The sequence below is a fragment of the Alosa alosa genome, chromosome 5 (assembly GCF_017589495.1).
Source record: "Alosa alosa isolate M-15738 ecotype Scorff River chromosome 5, AALO_Geno_1.1, whole genome shotgun sequence".
Taxonomy (NCBI): Eukaryota; Metazoa; Chordata; class Actinopteri; order Clupeiformes; family Clupeidae; genus Alosa; species Alosa alosa.
The window spans coordinates 7,038,182-7,051,648 of NC_063193.1; the positions used below are offsets into that span (position 1 = coordinate 7,038,182).

Genomic DNA, 13,467 nt, shown 5'->3' on the forward strand with positions numbered 1-13,467 from the left:
TTTGGCCTGATGCGCCACCCTCCACCTATCTACTAATCACAAAGTCAGTAGTGTTCTGCCATCCGGGTTGGCAACCTCGAGTCAGGGGGGAGGGGGAGGGGATACACCACTCTTCAGTATTTTGAAAGTGATTGCAGTACCAGTTTTGGCCACAATCTTACATATGGTTCCTTTAAGTTCAGTGAATGTCTTTAACCCCCTACAAGCACGCCATATGGCAACTGTATTTCAGGAAGAAACCTTGAGCAGAACCTGACTTACTTACCCGGCGGCCAAAACGAGGCTACAGGGTACACTTGCCATTGCACCTCATTCCAGCAGATGGTGGTGTTTGCAAACTGCTAAAAAAAAACTCACTGAAGATTGGGCTCCCAAACGTACGTAAATAGGATCGTCATCTTGGTGGGGGCAATCAATAACTGGAGGTCAATGGAGAAGCATGTGACTCTGACTGGAAATCAAACAGGTGTATCTGATTGCCAGCTTAGTGTTGCCCACATAAACGTGTTGCCCCCAGCAATATGGCGGCCGCATTTACGTATGCCTCCTAAAGAGAACTCGAGCCCAATGCAGTATCTAGCTTTCTAATATCTATGAGTGAACCATTCTTCTTTTTTTTCGTTTTTTTTTTTTTTTTGCAGTTTGCAAACGGAGTGCATTACCACCACCATCTGCTGGACTGAAGTGTAATGGCAAATGTACCCTTTAGACTCGTTCTGGCCGCTGGGTGAATAAGGCAAATAGGGGGAGCCCATCTGCTTTTGACTGGCTGCAGCTCTAATGGCAGCAGTCCGATGTAGAATAATCCGAAAATGTAGTCTAAAAGATAAGATGAGTTAACTAAAGGCTCTCTTATAGAGGTCTTTTTTAAGGGTTAAGGCAGTCTTCTGGTCGTTGTGTTCTTTAAACATTTGAATATAAAGTCATACAGTATAATCACAACACATACTAAGACCATAAGGCAAACCGCTAAGAGTCCACATCAACTGGGCATTAACATTTGTAAGCCTAAGCATTTGTTAGCAAAGCCTATATATATACTGCTAAGTACAGTATTTCTGATATGTTGCTGATTGGATCATGAACGGCCACAGCAGCGAAGATGAGTGACAGATTCCTCTTTATTATTGTGTTACATGTTCATGATAATGACTGACTCTTCTCTATTATTGTTACATGCTCCAAAAGTAAAGCACTTTGAGCTGCATTATGTGTATGAAAGGTGGTATACAAATAAAACGTATTATTATTATTATCATTATTATTAGGAAAGAGAGGGAGACACACAGCAAAGAACAGAATGGCCTCCAGAAGTGGAACATGCATGATCTCAAATTTTGACACCACTAAAATGATAACATGATCATAACACTAAAATGATAACATGATCATAACACTAAAATGATAACATGATCATAACACTAAAATGATAACAATGATGGAAACACAATGCAAAGACCGTTTTAGTGTGATTGGATGAATGTCCTTTTTTATTCAGTCATTTGAATATCATTGGGAGTAAGTGATGCTGTTTTTCAGGGCTATGTTTTTTTTATTCAGTCATTTGAATATCATTGGGAGTAAGTGATGCTGTTTTTTTCAGGCTATGTTTTCACGTGTACAGTGCATATGGAAAGTATTCACAGCTCTTCACCTTTTCCAGTATTTTGTTATGTTTCAGACTCATCTTAAAATGGATTAAAAAAAATTCTCATTGAATCTATTTTAAGATGAGACTGAAACATAACAAAATGGGGAAAAAGTGAAGCGCTGTAAATTCTTTCCGTAAGCACTGTAACCCCTTGTCAGTTAGTAGTGAAAGTAAATGTCGTTGCCTACGAACTCAAATAGGTGAGAGCTATACTGCGGCTGAATCCCAAAATGAGCCCTGAGGACTGAGGACTAAAGACTCACAGACTTAATTGATCTCAGGTGCTAAGTGAGTGTGTGTGTGTGAGGCCACATGGGCTCAGATAAGTATAAATGGGATTGGGACAGCACTTTACGAGATCACATGTAGCCTACATTGGCGATGTTTAATAACAAAGACGTTGCTGACCAAGAAAAACCTGGTCTATTGCGAAAGGGGCAATATCAAGCACAGCTGAAGATACACTGTCAGGAGATGTAAGCAGCAACTTCTCTGCAGGATAAATATCCTTAGGTTTTTTATTCAGTCATTCGAACATTATTGGGGTAAATGTTGCTTTTTTCAGGCTATGTTTTCGATGCAGTATCCTTGTCAGTCAATAGTGAAAATAATGACTATAGAACTTTTGTCGTTGACTATGAGACCACGGTGAAGTTAGTTTCACTTTGCCTATGAGTTCAAGTAATAGACGAGTACAGATGCGTGTAGGCTATATTCTGTTAGTCACAAACAGGTTTTAGTAACGCATAGCTTAGTGGAATACCTGTTCCGGTGTCGCGTGAAAGCAGATTCCTTCAAATGCGCCGCTGACTATCAAAATACTGATGCGCTGTTTGAAGTTGCGCTGCTTGCTGTTAAAGTGAATGACAGATGTCATTCTCATTGGTTTAAAGGATGTTACGTCCAAAACACACCCATGACTGATTAAGAAACATAACAACCTTTTTGTGCCAAGTGCCCAACGTTTGATCACATAATCGCGCCATTAAATTAGTGAAATGGACTGGCCTGCTTCGCCTCTGACTATCCGTTTCTGATCGCCAAGATAGAGCCCATGATGTTACAGAGGTTTACCTGTAACAAACTATTCTGTACACAAACAAGGTTTGATGACAGTGTAAATAAGGGTTTCATTAGTTGTTAATTGAGTAATACATTTCCCTAAATAATGATTCTTGTTTTCTATATTTTCTACTTAAAGTTCCACATTTCAATACTGCTTTGCCCAGCATTTCCTGGCAGCATTAGTGATTTAATGATTACACAGCTAACTATTCAATTTCAAAGGGGGTTGATAACAAGCCAATTTAACTACAAACAAGTTATTATCTGTAATATCCTTGTGAAAACTAAATAGTGTACAGTTATGTATAGATTTTCAATAGTATTCTATTTATTAAGTCAAATTGACAACTGAAACCTAAATCTTTATGTGATCAATCTATCTCTATGTATTCCATGTGAAACCCTTGTTTGCCACTCCACAGTGGTGTGTGCAAATGAGTCATTGATTTAATTCAAATCATCTCATTGCCCAACCTTGTAAGTCATGGTGGACATTGAGTGAGGGGAGCTCATTGTACTTTTTACAGATTTGACAGAGCCTTTCTCTCCAGTCTGAGAAGATGTGGACTGCATGATCTTTATGCCACTTGAAGTACAATTGATACTGGGTCCTGTTGCTAGCCAGCTTCTTGAGTTTGGATGCCAGCTCGCTAATGCTTTTGAAGTCATCAACATGGATGAAAGAATCAGGGGGAACAAACTCCTCGTAGTTAGACCGAGGTGGTCCCAAAACCACGGGTACTGTTCCTGCCTGGAAGGCGTTCCTCCACAGCTTCTCTGTGATGTAGTCTTTAGCGATGGAGTTCTCAAAGGCCAGGTAAAAATGACAGCGGCCAATGATGGGCAGCAGATGCTCTTTACCCAAAGGCCTTCTGTTTGCCTTGCCATAGCGTGCAATGGGAATGTGCTTACGCAGTTGATGGTACACCTTGGATCTATTGTGTTCATTCTTGTAGTTGCTGACCACCCAACAGGCAAGACACGAGCTCTTCTCTGGGATGTGGAAGGTTTCGTTTGTCCTTTTTTGAATCATCGAACCATAGGGCAAGAAGATATCCGCATCCTGCCGATAGCTCATGGTCCAATTGAACAGATGATTGTACCCACTAACGTTTTGGTTCACTGCCGGAGGTTCTAGCGACAACCACACCCACTTCTGGCCCCATGGGCGGCGCAGGTGCAGTGGAAGTTTCTGATGCGCGTATTTCAGCTCGTGATGATGAAAAACTACAACATCTGCCTGGCTGAATTGCGAGCGGTTGGCTGTGAGTAGGCACCGAGGGATTCCGTACTTGTTGAGGCAGACGTTGCCCTCCAACGGGTAGGAGATGTTGAATGGCCAGTGCCACAGCAGGATAGATATGTTCCCATGCCAACCATGGCTGTTTCCTATCAGCTTAAGCTTCACAGAAATGGGCTGTAGCCGTATATATATGCTAAGGAAGATGAGGGCAAATGCCAACCACAGCCTGTAAGCTTTTCTCGGTTTCATTGTGAGAAAAGACAGCCATCGCCCAAAACCACAATCTGTTAAAAATAAAAAAAAATTCTGTGACATGCCAGTTTCCCGCCACAAGTTTTTTTTCATCTTGCAGAAATCTAAGCAGAAATAAGTTTGACAAATTTGCATCAAATGTTTATTATAACTTGCCAATAAATAGCCAAAAAACTGCCATCTGACCCACAAAGATTTAAATTTGGTTCATTCCGACATAAAAATTAGAGCCAAATCAACCATACTGACTACTATTGCAACCACTTCAGGGATGGTGTGTTATACAATATATTGTAAAATTTCCTCCAAGATTTATTACCATAGAAAGAAAGAGTCCTCTGAGATGCCATACAAACATTTTGAAGTCCTTACTTTACAGGCTCTGAAATCTCACAAACAAGTATAATTGCCCTGTGATGATCATTTTAGATAGTATCTGTACATTTCAGATAAAACACAGTTATTACCTTCTAAAAATTGTAAGTGGAGATAGGTAAGTTATCTGACTGACATTAATCCTACACATTCTTGCTGGGGTTGTCTAAATGTATCTCTTTCAAAACTCACCCATCTGCAGAGGAAAGCTGGACTCCCGGTTTCTCTGAGTCTTATCCTTCTGTCACATTAAACTTGCCACTTTGAAAAGGTCTGTCTGTTGTGTGACACACACACACACACACACACACACACACACACACACACACACACACACTGCCAAACATGAACACAATCTCATTCTGATTCTAGTATAATATTATATCTGCGCATTCAAGAATAGTATTATACTTGCACATCCAAGAATTATATTATGAAAACATTTAACCATCTCGTCATCTTTCTTCTTTCTTCGTCATATTTTTGCAGCCTTAAAGATAATTACATAAATAGAAAATGTATGTAAAACTGTAAACATAACAGACATACTAGAAAGAGACAGAGAGAGAAAAAGAGAGAGAGAGATTACTATTTACAAGAGACTACTTACAAGAAAATTAAAAAGCCAAGCCAGTGAATGCCTTTTGCCCTGCCCCTGAAACACTGGTGTGTTGGTGAGGCAGCGTAATATCCGTAGTGAAGTTTGCACTGTCATTTTGAAAACTGAAAAAAACTGAGGCAAACTCAAGCAAGTATTGCAAATTTGCTGGTCTTGAAATCATATGGTGATATAGCAAGTTAAGCAGATATTGTGATTTAGAAAACTTTTGATGGTTCTCATATCCATTTATATTTCCTCATGCAAGACCGATGGTTACAGTTCTTGTCCACCAACCTCCGCCAAAAAAAAAAAAAACTTTATTTCTAGCATTTCTTAAATGTATTGATTTAATTTCGTATTCAGTTTGACATAAATTGTACATTGTACAGTTGTACATAAACAACATTATAGGCCACATTTATCTTTGTCATATAATGCATAGTCACAATGACTGTTTTTGTCATATAGTAACAATCACTTCACTTCAGACTTTGACGTCAGTGCTTTTTGAATCATTTATGAACTGAAATGAGGTCCACTGGGGCTACTATATGTATTGTGAATGTAAAATTAATCTATGAAGGCTTATAGTATTTGTAACCTTTCATCATTGGAATACATTCTACTGTTTTTTGTGCTGATGAACCAAAACCAATGTCTTCTCTTTGATCTTTTTTTCAACTTCCTCTTTTTCATGGTTAGTTGTTCAGATTCTGCAAATATGTTTCCACTATAATTGTTAAAATAACCTCTTAATGCAAACTATTCATTGCATCCGGAGTAAATACAAGGTGTGCATTTATTTTTTAACAAGAAGAAGTTGAAAAATGACAGGAAACATCAAGACATTTCAACACCACTCATGTTGGCAATACCGAGGAGAGAGAGGGCAGAAACTATGACTTCCGCAAAAAAATGTCCAAGAGGGTAACTGAACAGCGTCCAGGGTCAACACAGAATACTTTTAATTACATGTAAAATGCATGCCTTTTTTATCTGCTGTGGTTTCAAGAGTGGACTACTTCTTCAAATGCAAAAGTTGCCTTCTACTGAAATGAAAGTCAGTATATGGGCAGAAAATTATCTCACTTATTAGGTGCTTACAGTACATAGCCTATTTATCATGTGGGTACACAGAAATGTCTTTGAACTATCTAGCATTCATTTGGTGACACCTTCTAGTTAGCACCTAAGCTCTCAAGCTTACACCTATTGCAAACTGCTTTGACAGCCCTGCCTTTTTCATGCTGGTCAGTTAAACATATGGTGCGGTTATGCAGTAAAACATACGTGTACAGCACGGCCATGCTAAGCTTTCGAGATGAATCACTTAGGTTCCCAGAAACAGTGCTGGAGCTCTAGACCAGGGGTGTGGGTCACAAGACTTATGTTCCATGAGATGCCTACCCATCCTCCACCCCCGCCACGCCCCACCATCACCCACACACACACACCCACACACCTTAAATACATTGGCCACCGCCTGTACTTGTGGTGCTGCATGTAATAGTGGAACTGTCACTGCCCCACCCATGCACTTTCATGTGGCAGAACCTGCTGCTTGCTATCCAGATCCCACAGCTCAAGTGTGCTATTGGCAGCACTTGCACCAGCCGAAGATTGTCAGATGCAGATGATATTAGCCAATAGTGAAGGTGGTGTTATACCCCTTCTACCTTCTATTACCAAATACCAAAACCTACCAGACTTTAGAATATCCCCATACTTCACCCTGTGTTGGCAAAAGACAGTAGAAATCTGTGAAGTACTTTATTGCTTTGACATAATAACCCAACCCCTCTCTCCTTTAGGGTGTATGTTCCTGTGTGTATCTACTTGTATTTGTCCTTGCTCATCTCCGTTGTGTGTCCTTGGTCATCTCCAATGAAATCCTCCATAGTCTGGAGCTCATCTTTGAATGTGGCATGATCAGCGAGATCATTGACCCTAATGAGGGAAAGAAAGAGAGACAGAGTAGAAAAGACAAACAGACTGACGACACGAGAGACAAGACAAGACAAGACAAGTGGCTCTTGGAAATGCAAAGCTGTAGCCTAGTTGTGAATGACAAATGGACTAAGGGACCTGTTGAGGGGGTCAAAATTGAGCACCATAAATATTACATAGCCTACCTTGTATTCCAGCTAAGGGTTTGAAGGTTGTACCTAGTCTGTTTGGTTGTACCTATGTAAAAATGGTAAAGCATCTTTGAGTGTCTAGAAAAGCGCTATAATTATAATAAGCCTTCTTCTTCTTCTTCTTCGTCTTCTTCTTCTTTTTGAATATTTGGCCATTATACTGGAGGGCTGGGTGATGATATCCTCACAATACAGAGGCCATGATAAAATACATATTGCAGTACATGTTGTTTCTCAATAATGACCATGCCCAAAACAGAATTCACTCATACAGCAGTTTATCTTTATATAGGCCTAATTCTGTGTAACAGTGAAGGCAAAGCCTGAAGGGGTGCACAACTAGGAACTTAGGAACTAGGAAATTCTAAAGAGAGTCTAAAAAGTAAATAAAATCTGACTTTTATTTAAACTCCTAAGTTTAAAGGCCTCCTACAGAGTGCCCCCCTTAAAATCATGTTTCCAAAATCATTTTGATGGCACATAATCTGTTAATAAGGCGAACAGGACTTCGGCCGCACTCTTAGCAGGTCTTATCGCTTTTAAATTAGCCTAAGGAAGATGCTGTTCGGATAACACTCATTTGCAGAGTCTGAGCTCCACTGCCTAGAGGTCTCCATGCCCAGCTCTCTCAACAACAATCACATCACATTACACATATAGTGCTTTATCTAGGCACCTGAAGCCCTTTGCAATGAAGAGGCGGAACCTCCTCTCAACCACTACCAATCACCTCAACCACTGTCAAGCATTACCCACCTAGGTGCATAGCAGCCATTTTTCACCACACACCAGTTTGAGTGGAGAGTGAGGGAATCAATCAGCCATCTGGAATGAACCAGGATGGGAATTCAACTAGGACACTGGGGAACCCTATACTAAGGATCACCAGCAAGGGCCTGGACTGCAGGGTGCTTACTGACAGCACATCTTCCCATTGTGTGGTGTCCTTTGATTTGTACGAGACAAATTCTTGTCAGATGACTCATTTTGCGTTCACTTCTTGTTTTTCGGTTATCTTACTATTCGTAAGAAACCTTTGGACGGGAGCGTACTTATGTTCCCCGGGTACTATGTTCCCCACTTTGTATGGGACTGGGGAACATAGGAGCCTAACCCTAACCCTAACCCCAAGCGGGGAACATAGGACCCAGGGAACATAGGGATGACCCCCTTTAGACAACTCGTGGTATTAGTCCCGAGTTGCTCCGAGGACAGTGGCCCTTGTTAAATAATTGACATAAGTCTCTTTGGATAAAAGCTAAATGTAAATGAATAAATGTAAATGTCCAGCGGGTCTCAGGGCCCAAGCCTCCCTCACAGAGATCTCTCTCCTTATTATGTGGTATTTTGAGTCACAGAACTCAATTTGACCAAAGTGAAGCTGGTGACCACTAAGCATCTAGACCCAAACAGGCCTTTAGACATCCTGGGGCGCGTTTCCCAAAAGCATATTTGTTAGTTAGCAATTTTGTTGGTTGTAATGCAATTTCCCATTGCCAACCAACTAAGTTGCTAACAGGTTAGCAACTATGCTTTTGGGAAACACACCCTGGTGGACAAGGACCTCCTGCAAGTTCCTATTGGGGCACCATGGTCTTTCTCTTTGTAACCACTAGGAACCACCATTGGGGGGATTCTTGTTGCTACAGGTTGTCACTAATGCTACAAAATGTAGCTCTCTGCGTTGGCCACAAGAGGGTAGTAGACAATTGTAATTCACCATTTTTCAGTGTTTACATTGTGAGTATAGGTTCAGTATTACATTTCATTGTAAAGTAATTTTGTCTTAAACACTGCTCAGACTGCAGAGTGGCAATACAATGCTCCTATTCAATTTCTGAAGGGCAAATGTACATATTCTCCCCACGTGTTCATTCACATGGCTTGGGGAGTGATCCTCTAACAAAACACAATGCAATATTGACTGTTCACTGTCACACATGTCTGTCAGGTATGTCAGGTATCTTCTGCAGTTATTTAACACCTTCAGACTTTCACTCAACTCTGAATCACATTATTATTCGCTTGTAATACAATTAAGGTGTTTCTATGGATTTTTAATGCATGATTAGCCTACAAAAGACTGTTGAGAAAGCACACTTATAAGAAGGTGATTATGATACATTCTCCACCTTAACATGTAATAAGTGTGTAGGGACACCAACAAGGTTTTAGGAATTCCTGAGATGTTCCAGTTCAGAGGTAGCTCTACAGCGGAACACTGAAGTGATGCTATAGTGTCATATTAGCTAGACCTGACACTGCCCTTATATGAGTTGAAAAACTGGGCCTGGGTTCATATAAGTTCAACATTGCAGTAACAGTGATGGTACATCACAATCCTGCCAGCTTAGTGTCGCTTAAAGCTCTAAAAATCTCCACAAATAACCCCACAACATCTGGCCCGTGCAATCCATTAGACTGCCTCAGCTTACAAGAAGATGAATCACATAAAGTATATAAAAAAGTCAGGGTGGGAAATGACATGTTACAGGTCAACAATATTGTGTGTCTGAACACTTCATTTCTTCAATGCATACTGCAGTCCTAATTTCCTGCCATTCATCACAGACTTACAGTTGAGTATAAGACCTTAGCCTACATCCTAAAGCAAAACATCTCTCAGCAAACTATACATCCACTTTCTTTATCTATAGCCTATCTGTTTTTTCTTTCAATTACAGACTTACAGAGGGGATACAATGACTTCATATAGCAAAATCACAGTAAAGTAGGCTATACACTTGCTTTTTAAAACAGGGCCCTTTAGTGAGGTTCTATATCTGTTACGTAGCTTTGTGAGTATCGTCTATCCCAGAAGCATGGCACCACGTTGTTTGTTGAGGACTAAGAAATGTATTTGTTACTTGCAATAGTGCTTTGGCATCGGGTATTTTGTGATAATGTAACGAATTGATTACCATTAAACCCACTGGCAGAACAGTGGTAACATGCTAGTCAGAAGTGGCAGCGCTGTCTCCGCCCACAACACCGCACGGCACTGTGAAATCTATCCGGTGGGTTTCCATCCAGCTAATTCCAAGACAGAGCGCACAGCTGTATCTTCTGGATAACGGTGTTGCCGTGCGATGACAGCTTGGCTTGTCGCACACACACGATATCATCAAGAGTAGTCAGCCGAGGCATCCTTAGAGCAGTCCATTTCGTAGACAACAGCAGGAGACGCTAGGTAGTCACATGAGGCGATTTTTCTCACGGAAGCCCTCGGGTTCACAATGTAATTATTTCACTGCTGAAGGCCAAACATGGTTCGTAGCGTTACGGCATTGTCAAAACAAAACATCACTGTGATGCCTGATATCCTGCTTTGAATCAACCCCGGAGCGATTGGTTAAGTTGCCGCAATGGGATTCCTTCACCAGCTTCATCTCCTGTTATGGAAGAATGTGTCTTTAAAGCGAAGGGGACCGGTAAGTTGAAATACGTCTCTCTCATTAGACTACAGTCCTAAAATGTTATTTAGAATAAGGTTAACGACTTTCGGTTAAGGGCCTTGACATTATAGCTATTCCCCAGGTGAATGGTAGCGATAGAGCCGACGGGCGTCGCGGTGTCTTTAGTTCGACTGTTGCCCAACGGCTAAAGGCTACATCTATCTCTGAGAGAACTGTGAAATGAAAATAATTCGTTTTTTCTTGTCATATCTTTCTATTCTAATATGATAGAAATTGATTGTTGTATGGTTAATTAAAATCAAACTGTATTCAGTTAGTATTAAGTGCTTTAGACCAGCATCACTTGTTTTGCGCCTACACGTGATGGTGGAAAACAGGTTGCATACCCCTCCCTTCATGCAGAATGAATGGCACATTGATGTCAGACTACATCACATTGAAGCCCCCCCTAGTAAATTAACGTTTACTTCTTTTATATAATTGTATATACACAGACTTACTCGCCATGATAATAATGATAAGGTCATACCGGAGTTGTTTTGCATGAGTATCATCAGTAAGCTGCAAGGAGACTCATTGGGAAGGCAGTGACGGGGGTGCTCTGTTGTCTCCTGTCAGTCAAGCTTCCAGAGGGGCTTTTGGATTAGAATCCCCGACTGGGATCCCTGACTCATTCTCATCCCAGAGACGAAGCACGCGAAGGGAGCGGAAAGGGAAGGGGCTGCATTTCAGTGCTGTCACAAATAAGGGCTTAGCCAGGATGACAGCCTTGTTTCTAACAGAGTATTCATTTTGCACACAAGTTAAGGTGAACCAGTTCACCAGTTGTAGGCTTACCTCTGTTTCAACAATGCTTGGCATAATTTGGTTGGGGATTGCTGAAATAAAATGTATTCCTCTATTTTATGATTTTAAAAAGATGATTTTGAGAGATGTCAGGGATTTTAACTCCCAGTTAATGGCATTTATCTTTATCTTAGCTCCCCAGTTATTGGGATCTATTGCCTTTGAATTTGAAATACATGTACCTGCAGTGCACATTTACAATTATAATTAGGCTATAGGATAAATCCAGGCCATCAAATTATAATAAAAGGTTATCACATAGGATGTCTTCTGGACATCTATTATTGATATGGGGCTTCATTAAAGGTGACCTCTGTGATTCTGATGAAAGGTTGTTAATATTTTGACTCAAAAACCAAGTAAAAAAACACCCATTCTTTCTGAGCTTCTGTGGCAATGTGTTGATGAGCAGGAATTGTGCATGGCTCTGTCACAAACCTTGTTGTTTGTTTCAGTCAATATACAGCTAGTCAAGATTGTGTAAACACCCAAGCTTTTTTTTCTGAGTGCGCACACAGAATGGACAGCCAGAAGGCCATGAGTCGAAGCAGTTCTCTGAAACTGACAAATATTGTTTTGGATTACCAGCTTTTTCCAACTGCTAAAACACAATTTTGCAAACTAGGCTGGTGGACTGCACGTTTAGAGAGTCTGCACAAATGAGCGTTAGGCAGCAGATCTAGACTCTGCTTTGACGGTTTGAAGGTTGAAGTTTTAACCTGTGGCTTGTATTTCCCTTGGATGGTATTGCTGTAGGTATATATGGCAGGACCCATTTTTCATGGTCTATTTTTAGCAACAGTAACATTTATAGATCCCACTCAATACAGACGCCAGGCTCCCAGGGGGCAGGATTGCCATTGTAATAATAGCAACATCCACGTCACTGTGTAGGTTTATCATGGGGCCTACTTCAATAGCCAATAGTCTTGCAGATTGATGGATCTGGGAATTGGTTAGTCAGCAGTTGCCAGCAGTGAGAATGTGAGAGAGAACTTTATAGTTCTTTTATGCAGCCTTGAAACACCAGTAGAATTTGCCGTTGTTTGTGTGTCTTCTATATCCTGTGCGTCCTTCACCTGTTTTTTTTTGTGGTTCAGTTTCATCTTAGTCTGTTGACTTCCCTTGCATTGTATTTATTTGCATGACTGATGCACGTTCAGAATTCTAAGCACAGAAGTACTACAGGTAGTGTTGTGCTTATGCTTAGTGAAGCACCTCATATTCATCTCACAATTTATTCATGCAACCACATGCGTGGGAAGAAACACTCTCTTTTTGAGAGTTTTAACCGCCCCTTGGAAACCGGGTCAAAAACACAGGTGGAGAAAGCAGGAAAGGCAGCAGTCAGTGATCCTTGTTTCTTGTGATGCTCAACTGCCATGAGTTAATGATTAATCTGGTGTAATCTGCTGTTTGATGTGCTGCTGCTGCTGTGGCAGAAGACGTGCGGGGAGAGGAGAGGAGGGGAGTGGAAACGCGTTATGTACCCAGCCAGTGGTGGCACAGTTTTTACCTGCCAACAGTGCCAGGAAATGCAACCGTTGGGATGGCAACGAGAGACAAGTGGCACAGAGTACGGGCTTTTAAATGCAACAGTCATCTCAGCAATAAATAAAAAAAGAAACTGAGTCCCGCTCACATTCAATGTGTCATCTTGTTTGACTGGGTTGCTTTTCAAATGGAGTAGAGTTGCTGTAGTTGCTGTGGGAACAGCAGTAGCAGTAACATTGGTGGCAGCAGCAGCACTGCGTTAGACCGGAGCCCTGTTTGACCGAGCGTTGACACAGATTCGAGGAGAGGAGGGCCTTTTGTTTTCACTCTCTTGTCTTGTAGCTTCTGTCATGTCGAGGAAGATCCTTTTGTCTTACCCCACTGTG

At 41.1% G+C, this 13,467-nt stretch overlaps 2 protein-coding genes and 1 long non-coding RNA gene across 3 annotated transcripts in view; 1 reads left to right on the plus strand and 2 right to left on the minus strand.

Moving 5' to 3' along the window:
- Positions 1–2,522: 2,522 nt before the first annotated feature.
- Positions 2,523–5,451, minus strand: fut7 (fucosyltransferase 7). Its single transcript, XM_048243843.1, has 2 exons — positions 4,779–5,451; positions 2,523–4,243 (listed from the first exon to the last, which is right to left on the minus strand). The coding sequence occupies exons 1-2, from the start codon at positions 4,780–4,782 to the stop codon at positions 3,174–3,176; spliced, it is 1,074 nt and encodes a 357-aa protein (XP_048099800.1). The 5' UTR covers positions 4,783–5,451; the 3' UTR covers positions 2,523–3,173.
- Positions 5,452–6,944: 1,493 nt separating this feature from the next.
- Positions 6,945–11,382, minus strand: LOC125294312. Its single transcript, XR_007193512.1, has 2 exons — positions 11,271–11,382; positions 6,945–7,134 (listed from the first exon to the last, which is right to left on the minus strand). It is a non-coding gene; the product is annotated as an uncharacterized LOC125294312 (long non-coding RNA).
- abca2 (ATP-binding cassette, sub-family A (ABC1), member 2) overlaps positions 10,282–13,467 on the plus strand; it is a 67,528-nt gene continuing 64,342 nt past the window's right edge. The window contains 1 exon segment of the mRNA XM_048242876.1: positions 10,282–10,756. Within this exon segment, the coding sequence (XP_048098833.1) occupies positions 10,691–10,756 (66 nt within the window). The 5' untranslated portion in view covers positions 10,282–10,690.